General features: G+C 44.1%; 2 protein-coding genes across 4 annotated transcripts in view; one reads left to right on the top strand and one right to left on the bottom strand.

The window, feature by feature from the left end:
* The window catches only part of atg7 (ATG7 autophagy related 7 homolog), a 45,528-nt gene extending 37,101 nt beyond the window's left edge, over window positions 1–8,427 (top strand). The window contains exon 19 of the mRNA XM_084035543.1: window positions 7,331–8,427. Within this exon, the coding sequence (XP_083891669.1) occupies window positions 7,331–7,363 (33 nt within the window). The 3' untranslated portion in view covers window positions 7,364–8,427. The remainder of the gene's footprint in view (window positions 1–7,330) is intronic.
* Window positions 1–18,056, bottom strand: part of vgll4b (vestigial-like family member 4b) — a 325,618-nt gene that overhangs the window by 280,671 nt on the left and 26,891 nt on the right. For 2 of the 3 annotated variants that reach the window (XM_084035685.1, XM_084035683.1), the window contains 3 exons: window positions 14,148–14,415; window positions 13,713–13,830; window positions 8,561–13,039 (listed from right to left, as the gene is read on the bottom strand). In XM_084035685.1, the coding sequence (XP_083891811.1) occupies window positions 12,783–13,039; window positions 13,713–13,830; window positions 14,148–14,415 (643 nt within the window). In that variant the 3' untranslated portion in view covers window positions 8,561–12,782. Of the gene's footprint in view, window positions 1–8,560; window positions 13,040–13,712; window positions 13,831–14,147; window positions 14,416–18,056 lie in introns of those variants that run through there. The other variant, XM_084035684.1, reaches the window with a different exon arrangement.

The following is an 18,056-nucleotide window of genomic DNA, read 5'->3' as shown; positions in this document are numbered from 1 at the left end:
GTGCTATTGAGTAGAAAATGAAGGCCTGAGCAGCGTTCAGGGGGACATGATGCTCGTCATTGGTGGAAAAACCTTGTCTGGTGGTCGCCTTCTGTGAGAAAAAACATAGAAATTGGAAATTGGGCTCCATCTCTAACAAGATGCGCATGTCAGAACTGCATATCCCAGCATGCAACACGCGGCAAATCGACGTGCTTTGTTAAAGCAATTTGCATCTCGACATCTTCTTTTAGTTTGATCCTATTTTTATTTCACTGCATACTTATTTTACTACATTTCACACACGAGATTAGCGTCTGCTATTTCAATCAGCCCGTTCTTCGTTGCCTGGTTGGTTTGGGATTAAAGGCATGTGTTTATTTTCAAGGGATGAGCTAAACACATTTACAGCATCATTTTAAAGACAGAAAAGCTTAATTTAAGACGACCTCGCCCAGCCTCGGAGGCGCAGACTGGATGTGGCCAATGATTTGAATGTGCCACCCAGAAACCAAACCAAGTGTCTGCACAGAACAACGAGGCCGACACGCTTTTATTGTTCACTTCATCAACGCTCTGTGTTTTATTTTCTCGCAGTCTGTTTCGCCCTCACCTTCACCGTGAGGCACAGGACGCCACAACCTCCTTTATTTCCCCGACCGCGTAAGCGATTTGACCTTTGACCTTTTCACCCCACTGTAAACCGCCTGCCTGCCAGTGAAACCTCCACGATGCTGCAGATTCCCGCCACGTTGTGCAGGAATGTCTGAGGGGAAGTCAGGAATGTGGTCGGGAATGCAGCGTGCTACGGCACACATGGAGTTCCGTTGAGGACATTTTCCTCTGTGTGTGTGTGTGTGTGTGTGTGTGTGTGTGTGTGTGTGTGTGTGTGTGTGTGTGTGTGTGTGTGTGTGTGTGTGTGTGTGTGTGTGTGTGTGTGTGTGCCTTATCATGTAAGTGTGTTACTGGAAGATATAATAGGGTTCAACACTCTTAATCTCAGTTGATCTTTTTACGGGAACATGACTGGTCTTCCCAGACCAATATTAACTCTGAATATTTATTTAACCAATTACATTTTCCTGCAACATTTTCCTGTAAATGGAAGCAAGAACCACAATAGATGAGAAATGGGAGGCTAATGAATAATTGGGGTGTTTAAATAGACTTGTTGCCAGCCTCTTGTGCAACGACTGTTGTCTCCTGACCCTGAACATTAAGCTGATTGTCCTACCATGTTTTCTTATATATATATATATATATATAATGGCTGAAGAACGGCAGCATTAGTCCCAGTTCTTCCTCTTCCTTAGTTGCTACTAGACTCCTGCAGGACCTGCACTTCAGGTGATGAATAGAAGCTCCATCTCACACATGGTGTAATATCTCAGATCAGTAGAGATGACCGCAGGAGGGCACCGTGGAGGATGTTCCGTAGTAAATCTGCTGAGTTTGGAGGCGCAGCCCAGCAGGCTAGCGTTACTAAAAATATATGAAGGGACCACTGAGATCTACAGTACGCCCGACAGGCCTCCTGTGTAACGAGATAACGTGCAGCACTTCCATCCTGGTGACAGGTGCTGCTTCGGGCGGACAGCTTGTCCCGGCGCGGGTCGTGTCTCCGGCAGCTCTGGCCGGCTGCCTCGCAACAACTTGACAGTTGCTCTTGCTGGTGAACAGAACACCGTACTATGAATGTACTATACGTGTTGCGTTGTTGCCATCAAGTAGCCATAATAGTCCAACAAGATTAAGAGACTTTGAGGCTCTATTCAAGCTCATCGGCACGTAGCGGGTCACAAAACCTGATACACAGAAGTAGTTAAAAGTGATGAAAGGTTGTCTGCAATATGGACTCCCGTACGCTTTTTTCAGCTGCCTTATTTTCACACGTTTCATTCAGTTTGATTCGAGCCCAAAGTTAAGATTTTTAAAAAACAAAAACATTTTCTTTTATTCTTTTTCCCCATAGGAAGGCTCAGGTCGTTCCCCGAGTCGTCCCCTCGGTGATCGTAGACCTTAGTGTGCCTTTTGTGCTTTGAAGTGCTGCCATTTCACATCTGAAAATGAGTCCTCAGAATTACATTATTCATGTCCATCAACCACCGTGTGTGTGTGTGTGTGTGTGTGTGTGTGTGTGTGTGTGTGTGTGTGTGTGTGTGTGTGTGTGTGTGTGTGTGTGTGTGTGTGTGTGTGTGTGTGTGTGTGTGTGTGTGTGTGTGTGCACGTGGTCATGATTTCAGCGTTATGAAGTCAACACCTGCTATTGTTTTGCTGGTTTGGGTCATGTCCAGTTCAGTGTGTTTTCTCGGTATTGTAAGAGTCTCCATGGTGAGTTAGTTGCGGTTTGAAAGGTTTGAGGGAAAGAACGAAAAAGAGACGAGAGGGGGAAAGGAAGGAGGAAGCTGCGGAGGGAAAACTAGAGCGTGCATGGTCAGTGATGTAAAAGGACGTGAGATCTGAGTGTCAGCCACTAAACTGCTCCGTGCAGGAAACCATTTAAAAAACGACTGTATATGAAGAAGTTCATCTCTCCTTCTGGGTGTAAAAGCTGCCCTGAGGGGACCTCATGAGTGGGATGAAAGGGGAAGTCCCCCCTCGTTAACATAAATCATCAAATGCATCCCCCTGGCTAACAGATGTTAGATCATTTCTTAGAGGAAACAAGAGTTTCCGTCGCTGACACCCCGTGTGAAGTCTGAAATAATTGCCCATCGCTGATGTTGCCACATGCTGATGGCTTCATCAGGTTTTATTGTAGATCAGAAGAAGATTTGGGCTCCTCTGAAGAACAGGGTTATGATGGGAAACCCGGGGTGTGAAACTACTCCGCTAAGATCCCTCGTTTTGAAATTTGCATTATTTCTCGCACATTTTTTGTTAGTGAATATAAACAACTAGCTTTCTGGACTTCAAACGCTTTTCCCAGTTTCCCCTTTAGCTCTGTATGTTTGAATTCACTGGCGTGTTGTTTGAAAGGCATGTTCAGACATGCAGCTCATACTGGACTGTAAATGTGATGGGGAATCTGTCTGCATTGAATGCAAACACATTACTATAGAGGCCACAGCAGCATGGCTGTCGGACGTTCTAACATAAGCAGTACAATTCTCTAATAAGGGAGGAAGTTGATGAGAAAAGGTTCACCGTGAAAGGACTTTATGGTCATTATTAGGACTCCAATGGCAAAAATAAGTTTAAAAATCCATCAGTGATGCAGCCTGAAATCATGTTATTTTACATTTTAAGTGCCACAGTTTGCCCCCCAAACACTGTGGCTCTCTCTGTCAATGCCTGTCATGTCCGAATGAAAACATTTCTTTCTGAATGACACAAAAGCAAAGCGATGGAGCCAACGAGCTCATGTTTCCACGTCAGAAAAGACGTTAAAGTGGCAGCATCTCTGACAGCTTTTGGTCACAGACCACATAGTCTCTTAAGCTCTGTAAAAACTCCCAGAAACTAAAAGATCAGGAGAATAAAACTCTCCCCCCCCCCCCCCCCCCCCCCCCCCCCGACCAGCAGCACACCGCCACCGTTGTGTTCCAGCAGCCAGGAACCCGCTCTGTGTGGTCTCACTAATTGCACATCAGATGGAGCCAGTCTCCATGATGAAAGCTTGACTTTGCTCTTTGTGCTTTGGTGTCAGTGCTAATATGTAAAGCAGATGTGTGTTTAATATCAAAGCCCATCAGCGGTTGTGTAGCGCTGCCTTGGTTGAATGGCTTTAGAGGATGGCTCCCCGCTGGGGGGGGGCCACCCGCACTTAGGATGTTGTTCCTGTAAGTATGCTCAGTATGTTTGAATAGAGAGGGGAAAAAACAAAAAGGTATTATTGAAATCACCTCGAAGCTCGCTTCGAACTGTGGCTTCTAGCTCCGGCGTTCCTTTTCCAGAAGCTTCCGACCCGTCTCCCGCAGACCGATAAACATTGCTCCCGACGCTGAGGCGTGTGTTGTGTTTGTGGGGTACCGACAATCAGCGGCAGCAGAGAGTTGGCCCGACTGCAGCGGCCTCGGCTTCCAGCTAAAAAGCTCCTCTATCTGATCAGATCGCAGCCTCGTTTCAACCACGAAGACCGGATTATAGTTGTCATATCAGCCGGAGCCCAACTGATTACAAACACATTCAGATGATGATTACATGCAGCTTACTGTAGGACTTTTATGAAACGTCCAGCAATCGGCTTCTTTTTTTTTTTTAAACCTGCAGTGACTCGAGGTCCCGAAGCGATAAGGCTGCTTCAAAGTTAAAGATGCGTGTCGCCGATTGTGCTGCTGCCAATCCCTTTGAGATGCTGTCATGGCGTGTGTGTTTGTGTGTGTGTGTGTGTGTGTGTGTGTGTGTGTGTGTGTGTGTGTGTGTGTGTGTGTGTGTGTGTGTGTGTGTGTGTGTGTGTGTGTGTGTGTGTGTGTGTGTGTGTGTGTGGGGTTGCATTTAAACATGTGTTTCATTGTTACTGAATTCATCGATTTATTGTTTAATTTTTATGATTAGTGAAGAAAATCACAATTTCCCAGATCTCCAAATGTAATTGTTAGGTATGTAATTTAAAAAGTCATAAAAGAGACATAGTATGACAAAAAAAAGTATTAAAAAATATTAAAAAACGAGTATAATACGTCTTAAATATGTCAAATAAAAATAGTATGCCACAAAAGTGTCATAAAAAGTCACAGTGTAGAATATTTCAAGTTTTTTTTAATAGAACATGTCTGCTATCATCACCATAAAGAGTACAACGTGGGACTTACTCTCCATATCTGCCACATGAATAGAATAAGATTATCTAATAAATAGGTTTTAAATCCCCTGTGACTTGTATTGATCTGAACTTGACAGAAATCAGAGCTAAATGGTTGACAAACATCCCGAGTACTCAGCCGTGCTTGAAGGAGTGTAGTAAAGTCGTTGGCTTCAGTTTGCTGGTGCTATTCATGTTACATAAGCCCCCCCCCCCCCGGATCACCTCCTCTCCCTCCCCACCCCTTTCATTTTGCACAAAAGATTCCTGCAAACACACACAGGCGCAGACACACACGGCATCAGTGCGGCGTGGCAGCCGTCCAGGTCGGGGCTCCAGTGTCGCCGCCCTTTCAAAGGGCTCTTTGCTCGCTGTCCTTTTGATGCTCGCTGCACAGCAGCAGTGGGGCAGAAACACCGAAACGTCCGGCTTTGATATGAATTTGTCCCCCATTCTCCACGCTGCCCTGCAGCTCTCGGACCGCACTCTGGGAAAAGGCCCGCTGGAGCTACAACCGCTCCACGCATCCGCTTCAGCCCGAACGCCGTGGACTCGTGCTGGTTTGACAGCGACTTCCCTGAGGGACTCCTCGGTGAACGAACATGGAGGCTTCTGACTGCAACCCTAACAAACGATAAGGTTCCAGAAGTGGAATCGAAGTAACACATTGATTTATGTGTTTATGTACTCGTTTTAGACAAACACGCTTAAGAAGTGTTCCCGCCCTTTAGCCAGCTAATCAACTCCTACAAATAAAAGTGGCATCAATCTGCTCATTTCACTTTAAGACGGCTAAATTAGCATATTTCCCCAAAATATCCCAGAAACCACACTGAACAGTAAACATTTAACTTAAAAAGCATTTAATTCTGTGTCCGCCCGGAGACAAACTTTGCATCTTTTCATGCTCAACTGATCTGCTATTGAAGTCATCTGGAAAATTACAGACCTAAAACATAAAGAGCTACCAGAAATAGTTTGACAAAGCTATTTGTAATCACTTGATGTTTATTTGCATGTTCAACTTTGTAAATTAGATTTCCGTTTGGATTTGATTTATTTGTTTGGAGCAGAAACAGTGTGAGTGCTTATGGACCCGGCCAATTCAATTAAATTAAATGTTATTTATAGTGTCATATCACAACAGAAGTCATCTCAGGACACTTAACACATTGAGCAGGACTAGAATACGCTCAACATTTCCAGAGTCAATACAATTTCAAAGTCCCAACATCACCCAGTAAGCCGATGAATCACTTACCAAAGTGTTAAATCAATATTTTGATAATACATTAATCAGTTAGGTCAATTTTCCCGCACTTGTGACTTTTATCTAAAGACCTCTGTGTTTTGAAGATGTGGGGGTTTGTTAATACGTCGGGTCTGCACACGTGGACACAGAACTCCCTGTTGGAACTCACTGAAAGAAAAGGAACGGGCAGCACATTTAAAGGAATGCAGCATGCATGCATCAAACCGTGTGTGTGTGTGTGTGTGTGTGTGTGTGTGTGTGTGTGTGTGTATGTGTACACACTCAGAGCCATGTGTGTGTAACATTCCAGACAGTGTGAGAGGTATGTGAATTACGTCTTACAGAGGGAGAATGTGAAGAATCTGCTGCCATGAGAAGGCCGTTGTTGTTTACTGACACAGTAGTGAAAAGGAGGTGTGTGTGTGTGTGTGTGTGTGTGTGTGTGTGTGTGTGTGTGTGTGTGTGTGTGTGTGTGTGTGTGTGTGTGTGTGTGTGTGTGTGTGTGTGTGTGTGCGTGTGCGTGTGTGTGAGTGAAATAGACAGAGTCACATGCTGCCTTCACTTCCTGGTAAGGGACTTCTTAGCAGTGATTGTGATTAATTATTATAGAAGCTGTTATATAATTGGTGCACGTGGCCAGGAAGTGAGCGCGGCCTGCATGTTCTCTAAAGTGTATTCTGTTATGACTTACAGCTCACTTGTTTAGACCGTTTTCTGTCTGTTTCTCTGTGTCCTGTATGTAAAGTTGAAACAAGCATTCATGCCTATTAATAGCCGTGCACTGAATGATGTCTCACCTGAATGAGTGGTTTTATTACTGTATAACTCTGGCTACTTCATGTATGTATACATGTCCGTCCAGTAGATTATTGATGACTAATGTCCTGTACGTACTGTAGATCAGACGTATACATCAGACGTGGACGTTAAGCAAGACTACTTCTTGACCTAATAGTTTGACGAAATGATCTAAAAGGTTCCCTGTGGAGTTTTTTTGACAACTAGCACCATGGAACACATATTAGGCCGATGATGTGGATGATGTTTTCAAGTATTTTTAAAAACTGGCTTTGCAGGTGTTTTCCATGAGGACGGAAACACGTTTCTTGGAGCTCAAAGACACATTCAGGGTGTTGTGGAAACCGAACGTCCGTTTTGTTTACATTCACACGGGCCCTTTAAGGTCCACTCTACATTTTTCTTGACAACCCGGTGAGAAATCTCCACCGAAGGCTGCAACATGCAGCTAAACAAATCGGAATTGGACCTTGAGTCGAGACTATTTAGTCGAATGTTGTTTGTTGTAGACAAAATAATAACTTCCGTGTGAATTGTCTTTTTCTGTTGTCTCTTAGATTTGGGATATGAGCGACGATGAGAGCATCTGAAGGACGGGAGGAACGAAGCCTGAGCCTCTGAAGGACTGAACACTCCAATCCTTTCATTTCCGTCTGGTGTTTTTTTTTTTTTTTAAGGACTCACATTAACAAAGGACAAGGGCTTTGTAGACACACACATACAACTGAAGTAATCCAAATAAGCACATTAAGCTTCTTCAGAAAAGTAGCTGGAGCAAAGCAATTAAAATGAGTCTTCATTTGGCAGTAATATGGTGAAATTCATAGCAATCGATTTAGTTTCCTGCTGAAATATCACTGTTTTTCAGTGATCGGTCACAGGTTCTTTACCTCCGACAGGATCTCCATTAACACATTTAATGGGTTTGCCGAGTTCTTTGGCGAGACGTTGACAAACTACATCTGCTCGCTCGTTCAGTTCGCTTCAGATGAATAAAAAAATTACCCCCCAAAAAAAAAGAAGTCCCGGCTGACATCTCGGCTGAATCCATCCATCTCCCTTTCTGTTTACTGGAGACTGTTATACATACAGTTAATACTAAAAGCAGCTTTGCTCCTTTTGGAAGTAGGAAACCTGTACACAGATGTTACCGTGCAACCGTGGCTCCCGATATGGAAACAATTGACTGTTACCGTTGACAACCAGGAAGCTACATCTGCATGGTTTTAATCTAAGAAGAGCCTACGGACAAACTGATGGTCTTTATGGTGTGTTTGTGTGGACGCATGCATGTGTTTGTCTGTGCTATTCATGTTGCTTTGACTACGCTACAATATGCTATTTGTCTGAAGATGTACACTATTTTCTGTGTAATGAAACGCACATTTCTACAGCCGCTGGGAGTTATGAAAGACCATGAATGCAATATTGAAGAGATTAATTTCAGAATTTGAGATTGAAGTTTAAGGGTAAAAGTCAGAATTGTGGGGGAAATGTCTTTCCAAAATTCCAAATGTCCTCATTTTATTCTCAAATCTGAGATTAAATAAGTTTCCGATTAGGCTTTCATCATTCTGACTATTCTCAGCTATTTTTGTCACACTTTTACTCTTCTGTATTTAACCAAAATCTGGAATAAAATGTCTTTTTATGATTTCCGTTTACGTCTGTGAGCGTTACGTTGCCGTGTAAATGCTGGTTTATGTGGAATTCATCACATCTCCTTTGCTAGCGCCTCAGTCTGAAGCGTAACACACCCACCAGTTAGAGGCCCACACAGTCACACAGTGGTTTAAAAGCACTTTATTGTTCATCAAGGCTACTTTACGTACAAAAAAGGTGGCCTGCCAAAACCTTTTTAGTAGGAGACACAGAGCCACAAATTGACTGTTTTTCTTGATACATTTTTTTTTAACAGTTCAAAGTATTACTACCACTAAGTACATGCTACTTCCACTTCAAAAAGGACCTGGAAAATGTGGTACAGACAGAGTAAAGACCAACTCTTCTTTGATTTATCTGCGCATATGTTCACGTCGTTTACTTGATCACAGATGCAAAGCGGCATCACGACACGAGGGTGACGACCCAAAGCTCGTTTGCCGCCCGGATCTGATAACGGAGATGAAGCAGGTGAACTTGAGCACAAAGCTTTAAGTGTTCTGATTACTGGAGTTACACCAATGTGTTCTCAAATGGACTGCTGGTTTTACTTGTAGCTCAGTTCTTATCTGCAGACCAAGAACAGTCAACAAAACCAAGATTTTTGTTTTTGTACATGCAGTGGTGGAAAGTCAACCTGCCTGCTAGCCCATGAATAGTGTTGAGTTTTAGTTGAATGGAAATGATTTGGGAAAGGCTGGCAGGACTCTCTGGGCTAGTGGCAAAATAATTATGTTCCATCCATGCAAAACTTGCGACTTCCTCTGAAAAGGATGCCCTCCTTTTGTTCAGACGTCTCAGAAGACACGCGATGGAACACAAGCTGAATGATTAGCAGAACACCGGGGACCAATGGAAGTAGCGATTGTCACCGACACACCAGTGGCTTATTGTGGTTTCATACGATTACTGTGTTCCTGCACTTGAACCTTTACTCTAACAAAAGACAAACTCTAAACAAAAAGATCAACTTTTTTCACAAAAAAAAGAAAATGCAATGATTACAATAAAAGGACAGGGGGAAAAAAAACAACAATTAAATAGCTACATATCATTAACAAATTAATTGTTCCTCAAAAAATACCTACGATTTTTTTCTCTGTACATTCGTTACGCACAGCGTAATGATGGTCTTATAGTTACCTATTATAAAAAAGTATTTTTTCATTAAGTGATTTCCCTACAGTGTGTAGGGAGTGTGTGCCGAAGCAGAAAGAGAGCCTCCTACCTACAGGGTGGTAGTGAAATGATAATGAGAAAGAATAATAATAGAAAAACAAAATCCTCTGGACGCGGAGCCCTTTTCCCTCGTGTTTTCTAGCATTTTTTTGCATCTTCCATCAAATCTTAATCAGGGTCCACTGAATCTGGGAGTGGTGGTGGGGGGGCGGTGGGGACTTTCAGTGTCAGCTGCTTACAGAAGCTCAGCTCCTGAAGCTCTGTTCCCTCCAAACCTGCCTGCTGGAGATCACCACCCCCGACCACTCCGAACCCATCACAGAAAAGCACGTTCACACGGAGTACTCGTTTGTTCTGGTGTGCATCTGAAGAGTCTAGAACTTTCACAGAATCGGTTTCCGATTCCGTCACACCGGTTCAGTTGGGGATGGAATGTGTGGACGTTCTAGAACACTGAGAAAGCATTCCGTTTAAATAACTGGGGGTTTTGGGGTCATTTCTATCAAGCGTGACGAGTGCACGTCTTCAAAAGTCTTTATGCATTTGTAGCTGAAACGCTCGTTTGTTCCTTTATCACATGGTTTATGGGTGTACGGCCAATTTGCTCGACGCAAAGCACAGCAAAAGTGGATACCTTGGAATTCCGGCACACAAAAAGAGCCTTTTGGTAGGGAACTCTGGGACAATTGGCCCCCGAATGGTTATCAGCGCTGTTGATATGGAGATGTGTGTATGAGGCCTTTACAAAGTTCCATATAGGAGGAATGTATGCCATCTTGGCACAGGCTCTTTAACAGAGTAAAATGCATTTTCTCAGACTGCAGCAGACAAGTTTAACTGCAGCAACAATACAATGTTGTTCAGAAAAGAAACCATTGAAGTACACAAAAAAAAAAAAGGGCTGGATACCAAGTCGGGACACAAAAAGTCAACTGATGACAGTTGGGAGAGCTGTGACATCACACCATAAACTCAGGTAAGCTCTAATTATCAGCAAGTGTTTTGTTCTGTACGATCTCTCCTACAACTTTTAAACATCAACAAGATGTTTGAGTCATCACATGCTCTTCCCATCAACAACACCTTGTTCCTAAAAAGCATCACATCGTGCGAGCCAGTGCTGTACAAAGTACTTTGGTCCTTTGCAGCAAGAACGTGGGTAAAGGCAGCAAGATGGTTACGTCACGACGACAGCCAATCAGACTTATTGGAATAAAAAAGACCCCTTGAGATGCTTTTCAGGAAAACAAGGTCTCGTTGACTCCTTTTTATGCCCAGTTGGTGTCTCAGCTCGGTCATGCCGAGGGTCGTAGCATCCTCTACCACTGATGGATCAACATCTTAAGAAAACCTTTTACGGGCTGCGTGTCCCGAAGCCAACTCAGCACTGAAGCGGCCTCTGCTCTGCTGCGGGAATGAACGGATCGGTTGCCGCGCTGAGGTGGTTTGGAGAAACGCAGCCGTCATGGTTAAAACAGAGCCTGTCCGGAGGCCGTCCCACTATAGAGGTTTGTTACCATACCGATATTAATGGAAAACAAAAAATACAAAATTGTAATAATAACAATAATATGGAGTACAACTGACCCAGCAGTGAGTGTATAGTGTCTATGTCTGTTACTGACAACAAAAGGAGTAACAACTAACGTCCGAATGAAAAGGCTAATAGTAGTTAAGATTGAAATGCTGCTTAGAAACGTTAATAGATACCAGCTATTAAAAACAAATAAAAAAAAAAAAAACATGCATTTTCAAAAGCATTAGTTTAACCTTCAAACCTTTTAGAAATCTACCAAACCACAGTGTGTAGGAGAGGGAGGGGTAGTAGGGTGTAAGCCAAATATAATTACACCCGTGTTCAAAGAGATACAAAAACGAAGGCGTGTGTGAACAATCTTCTCGAGAAACCAAACTTTTTTCCCCCCCCAACCGCAAAGTGACATGCGGCGTCATCTCCCTCCTCATCGCTGTCTGCAGTTCATCCTGTGAAACGCATCAAAGCACATCGTTCCGCAGCACGCTGCAGGTCCTACAGCCTTTTTTCAGCCGCGACCTCCTGCAATAATGGCTGTGAAGTCCACAGTCGGCTGGTAATCTGTTCTTACCATGCAAGCAGGCGTTTGTTTGTCGTTAACAGCTGCACTAATCAACATGCAGTGATGTAAAACAAATTCAATGCAATTCAAAAAGTAATGTATAAAAATGTGGGCTTGTACTTTTCCATCAGAGCCAGGATGGAATCAATCCAGGGAGATTTTAAATAACAGTCAATTTGATCAAATAGAGGTTACATCAAAAGTTAGATTCTACCAAAATCAGCGTTTATCCATCCCAGCGTGTGCAGCGCCAGATGACGATATCGATGTGCCGCCCTTTACCCTCTACAGCAGTAGTGCAAATGACACCAAGTGGATCACCTCATACACATACAGTAACAACACATCTGCATGAGCGGAGAGGAGGAGGGCGAGAGAATGCTAAGAGACGAAAAACAGAGGGAGATGACAGGATGGCTTTTTGTGTTTTGTTTGTTTTCAAGGTGGGCGTCGATAAACATCTGTGTCTGAGGTTTCTTTGGTAGCACAGTCCGGTGGTTTGTGATGATTTCTCCAAAGTTTCTCTCTTATCTTTTCTTTCAAATATCGGGCGTCTCACAATGCAAAAAGCAGTACACAAAACTACTGTTAAAGAAACAAAACAAAAAAACAACAACAAAGAAGAAAATTAATAATTAAAACACCACCTTTCCTCTCTCTCTCTTTATGTACATATTACTACAGACGCATTGCTCAGCTCCGAGCTTGACGTGCGGAGATGATGCATGATTGGAAGGAGCAGCTTGATGCTCCGGGTCGAGTCTCAAGGTCGAACTCTCATCACTCATTACTGATTATTGCCTGGCATTAGCATACCAGAGGACTGAGGAGGGAGGGGGGGGGGGGGGGGGGGGGGGGGGGGGGCTGTTGTTATTGCTTGATTGCCCCTCTATGAGTGCATAGAGAGAGAGCAGGCTCGAGGATGTCGGATGTTTTTAGCAGACCAGCAGGCAGGCATTCCCTCTGGGATGCTGGTGACAGACCAGAGTTGACAAGGGCGAGGGTGTTGGAGCCGGGGTGATTGGGAGGGCTGGGGAATGAGGGGGCGAATCCCTCTTAAGCCCCTCCATCTTCAGGAGACCACAGAAGGGGAGTGGTTGTGATTGACCATGTGACTGTCAGGGGAGGAGTTTGGGCTGCTGCCGGACGACGAGGGGCTCCCCTTGTTTTTGATCTGCAGCCAGGTCTCGCCCAGTGCCTTGGCAAAGTGGTCGTCCACGGAGCCTGTGATGGACACCGAGTTGGTGGCGGTTGGCTCGGGCTCCTTGTAGTTCTTCCCGAGGCTGCGACGGAAGTGCTCCTCTATCACCGGGTCGCAGGCTGTATTGGCTAAACGGGGAGGAAAGGAGAAGGCGAGAGAGTTTTTAGTTCCCATAATAAAAACAGAAACGCTTCTAAACTCGGTGGGCAATTTATTTCCTAGCATCAGTTTAAACATTGGTTATGTGCATTTTAGCTCAATGGAAAAATACTAACGGACTACTTCACTTTTTCATTGCAGTTTTTTTTTTTAGATTAAATCACCGTTTTAAATTTCACTGTTAACCTCAATGAGATCATAGGGATTTCATTGGGATCATAAAAAAAGACCACAGTTTAGTTATCAACCCACAGAAAACATGACAGACACTCACAGACACCGGATTAAGCGGACATGTTTGGCCGAGGCCTCGAGTGACTTTTACAGAACAAAGATAACAGACAGGCCAGTAAATAATGCATGCTGAGACCTCCGAGACTCACTGACAGAAAACTGGGACAATTTCTTTCAGCATCACTAGTTCTACGAGTCTGAATGTGGAGATTATGAGCAGTTCTCTGGAGGGTGATTTACTCTCACGGAGAGGTTTCCCACCAACTTCACTGTGTGGGAAACTAACTTTTACATAATGATATCCACTTTAAGGGACAATTATTTGGTAACAATTGGTATCAGAGAGAGAGATCTAGGATGTCAAAAGTCTGCCTGTATGTAAGTAAGTATGTTTGTCGATGCACTCACTGTTTATTCTCCTGTAGTTGTTAGCGAGGCTTGCACAGCCGTTGTGGGAGACTGGACAGTGAGACAGGTTGCAGTTGCGGTTGTTGGCTGGGGCGCACGTGATCACCGAGGGACGATTCTGAAACACAAATTCACTGTTTAAATATCACCAAAAACGACATACACAACTGTGTCAGGACTGGGTGTAAGAAGAGTGAATAAAAATAAAGTGGAATGTTAAAAAACTCAAGTAAAGAAGACTTGAAGGCTTGAAGCTTGACGGAATGATTCAGGGACCACTAGGGTTTTAAAACATTTTTGGCCAACAAGCCAAATAGGAAATGTATACTCCACCCTCCATGGAGACTGGCTACTGAAAGCATCATATGGGGGGACCTACTGAGTTGACAAATTGTAGTCATTGCTGTAACCAAAGAGACAGGAAGTGCGTCTCACCTGTTGGCGTTCCACAGCACTGACTGTGTGTGGCACCGTGGCCATAGCTGCTGTGCTGCTGCGTGCAGGTTCGACCATGCTGTTTTTGGTGAGCGCCAGCGGCTGGTCCATGCCGGCTAAGCTGGCAAGGTGGTGATGGTGGTGGTGGGCATGGCTGTACAGGTGGTTGCTATGGACTCCGAGAGCGCTGGGCACCACCACGCGCTCCATTGGGCTCCGGCTCCGGTCCTTGGAGATGGGGGAGCTGCGGTAGTCTCCGTTAGGTTTCCTAGGGAGCGGAGGGGAAGCGAGGTACAGTCAGAGCGGCACATTAGTTTGACCTCCACATTGGGCTGTGTATTTATTTTAGGGGTGGGGGTGGGAGGGGCTGAGCAGTGTTGTGATAGAAACTGGACAGAAAAAAGACAAGCAGAAGTGAGACAAATTTAGACAGAGAGGTAGCTGAGAGTGAGAGAGAGAGATGAGGGAGAAAAGAGAAAACAAACAAAAGAGCAATTGTAAATGGGGCTCTCTGTCTTTTAAAATGGTTTCCTCAGTGCAGCTTTTATTCTTTATTTCTTTATTTCAAGGATAGACCCTTGAGATGTACCATCTCATTTTCGAGGGGGTCCTTACAATAATGACAAACAATACAAAGATAATAAAGAGTAAGTACTAAACATAATTTCCAACAAATAAGCACAAGGACAAACACACTCACACACCCACGCACACTCCAACAATGCTCTCCAAAGCTAGCCCTTGCTTTGTACTGAAGTGAGTCCTTCTTGTCCCTGGCTAGTTTCATTATCTTCAGCTGGTCTTGAAAGTACTGAAACTCTACCAAGATCGGCCTGGGACCCTTGTCTTTGACGTTGTCCATGATATGATACCAGTGCGACGACAGCGCTCAATCATAGGAGGAACGGAGAAGTTTGCTTCACCTAGAAGCTGTGGAATCAGATTACTCATGAAGCTGAGGATACCTTTGTCAGGTGTGCCTATGAATCGTAGATCGGAGCGTCTGTTTCGATTCTTGGTCCAAGTGGATCTATTTTAGGGTCAATGTGTGAAATCATGTCGAGCTTCATTTGCCGCATCACATCAAAAATACTTTGGAGAGTAATTGGTTCACCCATTGTGAGGCCAGCAGCGTTTCCACTCGCACAAAAACAAGGGTGAAGTCTCAAAACTCGTGGGTTTGGTGCTCGAGGCTGCTTAAGTTTTTCCTTTCTCGTTTCATCACAGGTAGTTCATTTGCACCAGAGACTTTTTTTAGGGTGGGAATATATATCACAACATCTCGCAGCTCTGATGACAATGACTTCCAATGACATTGCCTAGGTTGTCCAAATAAAATAAACTTAAATTAAATGTTACATTATTTTTGGGGGGCTAATTCTCCCTTTCTTCTTTGCCAGGCACCATGAGGCATTTCTCCAGAAAAAGTCTGAATCAGAATACAAAAACAGACTCAAGAGTGAGAGCAGCAGCCTTTTAAGGTGTTGTTTGGATGCAAAACAACAAGTTCAGGCAAACAGTTGTAAATCCATGGGACCAGGCAACCTGACTGCTGGGTCAAGCATCTGGAGCACACAGCAGCGTCCTCCACAAATAAATAGTCCCCACAGAATACAGAGAGGGAAAGAGGAAGAGCTGGAGAGAGGTGGGGAGAGGGGGAGGCTGCATGTGAATGGTCCGGACCTCTACTATGAGAAAGAGCGGGGTCAGTAGTTTCCTTCGTTTGTGCCGAGAGCTTACATTAGCAGAGACCCCCCTTTTCTTTTTTCTCTCTTAGTCTTTCTTTCTCTTTTTTCCCCTCACAATCAGCAGCAAACTTCCTGAGGGTTAAAGAGGGAGAATTGGCAGCATTTATATAAACCCTGGCTGACGGCTAACCAACAAGCTTTTGTGTTTTACCATCAGTTTTCAGTTTAATTCTTTATCAAAAAGTTAAAAAAAAAAAAACTGCATTGTGAAGTTAATCACATAAATAGCAGGCCATAATAATGAATACATTGTTTAAATTAGTTCTACAGGAAACATCGCTTTATCAAACGCTCTTAACCAAAGTCCTCCCAACCCTGTATAACCGTGTTATCTTCAAATATAAATAATCGTCAGCAGATTAGCTTCGAGGCAAACAGAAAATAAAGCGCTCCCTCTCTCATGCCCTCCCAGCAGCTGGGTCTTGAGTTAAGTCATGGAAGTTGTTCCAAACTTTAATCACTGCCAAAGAGCAGGCATGCCCACATCCTCACACAAGAGGGGCCGTCGCAGGAGCCAGTGAACGGGATCAACAAATCCCACCAATGAATGGCGTGGCTGTCGAATCCACCACCGCACCCGCCTTCCCCTCGCCTCATTGCCCTCCAAACCCGGGACCGCATTTCATGCCGGGGATCAGGCATTGAAAACCTACCCTGTGTCTTTGTCTCTCTTACTCACCTCTCAATTATCGATAGGGTCACAGCAGGGGGGAGAGAGGGATAGGCGGAGGGCGAGGGCTACCCATGAGACACAGGAGAGCTGAAGAGAGAGGGTTGCCAGGTCTGAAGCTAGAGGAGAGGATGCGAGCTAACAGAGCGAGAGAGAGCGAAAGAGACAGACGAAGGTGGTGAATTCACCATAAATGTTCACTGAGTTTAATTAGCACCCTTGGATCAATATGGAGTAAACGCCACGGCCACACAGCACTGAGGTGGGGTAGCTATAATAACCCCACATACTGCACTCAATAGTGAGCAGTAAATTCAGATTTTGGACATTTCGTACACTGAGGGCACTATATAATGGATGCATTTACACACTCCGATGGTGCACAGTAAATAGAGTGCTACAGGGACGGGGTATTTCTGTAGGCCAACCCTGGCGGTTAGCGTCTCACTGGTTCCCCTCGATAAAAAAGCCAGTGAGATTTTTCCATTGGATTTTGGATTATTGCAGAAAATAAGCTCTGTGGTAAACCCAAGTTTATGATACTTCCATATTTGGCTAACGTTAGGCTATAAATGAACTATGAGCGCGAGTACACACAATAAACAATGAGGCTGTAAAAGGTGGAGCAGCCGGCGTGTTGTCGTCTCTATTCACTTGTTGGCAACAGTCTTGTTTAAGACGCATAGAAGCTGGAAGCTAGTAAATTGCCAGTGAGGTCAGACACAGCTATAGCCAATTTTCCGATAATAATTCATGTGCAATAATTCTTAATGGAAGTTATTAATGAGAATGAAGTGCCCAGCAACATCCAGTTGGCTGACATTAATCAGCTACAAGGTGGTGTTTCAGGTGTTACAGATATGGGTTGATTCTTGATGGGTGAAAACGTCCACCATCATCCTAAATTTTGCTAAAATATATATTCATGAGTCCTTGTTTAAGTGCTAAAACAAGGAATGCATTGTCTTACATTAATGATTTCAGACATACGTCAACTTGCATCAGAATAATTATTAACTGTAGAGCGGGGAGTTGATACGATAAATCAGGCTTTTCTTCTCAGTTCATTTTGGAAAATGAGAATCGTGTGACTGACATCAGAACGGACAGCTTGACACAGCGAAGTAGAGAGTGGATATTTATTTGATTCTATTTTACTAGAGCCTGGGTTTTGTGTAGCCTGGCATTAGTGGTAGGCAGTCACTGTGGTGGGCATTCGCTGGAAGATCCCTTAATTTAAAACCCAGCGTCCAACCCCCAATACATAAATGATATAGTCATATATCCCGAACAATATTACACCACTCAGATCTGTCATTAAGTACAGCCTTTTAAGTAGCCGTTCACATGACACCCTGTCTTCAAGTTAACCTCAAGCTGAAGATCATGACTGTGATCATGTGTCTGAATGACTTAAAAAGAAAAAATCGTATTCCTGTAAAAATCTGAAAACTTGTAATTTGTTCATGCTGGCTTAACAAGCTGCTTTGA

This window comes from Eutrigla gurnardus, assembly GCF_963514095.1.
Source record: "Eutrigla gurnardus genome assembly, chromosome: 2".
Classification (NCBI taxonomy): Eukaryota; Metazoa; Chordata; class Actinopteri; order Perciformes; family Triglidae; genus Eutrigla; species Eutrigla gurnardus.
The sequence above is the reverse complement of the archived record's forward strand: the minus strand, read 5'-3'. Positions and strand labels throughout refer to the sequence as shown.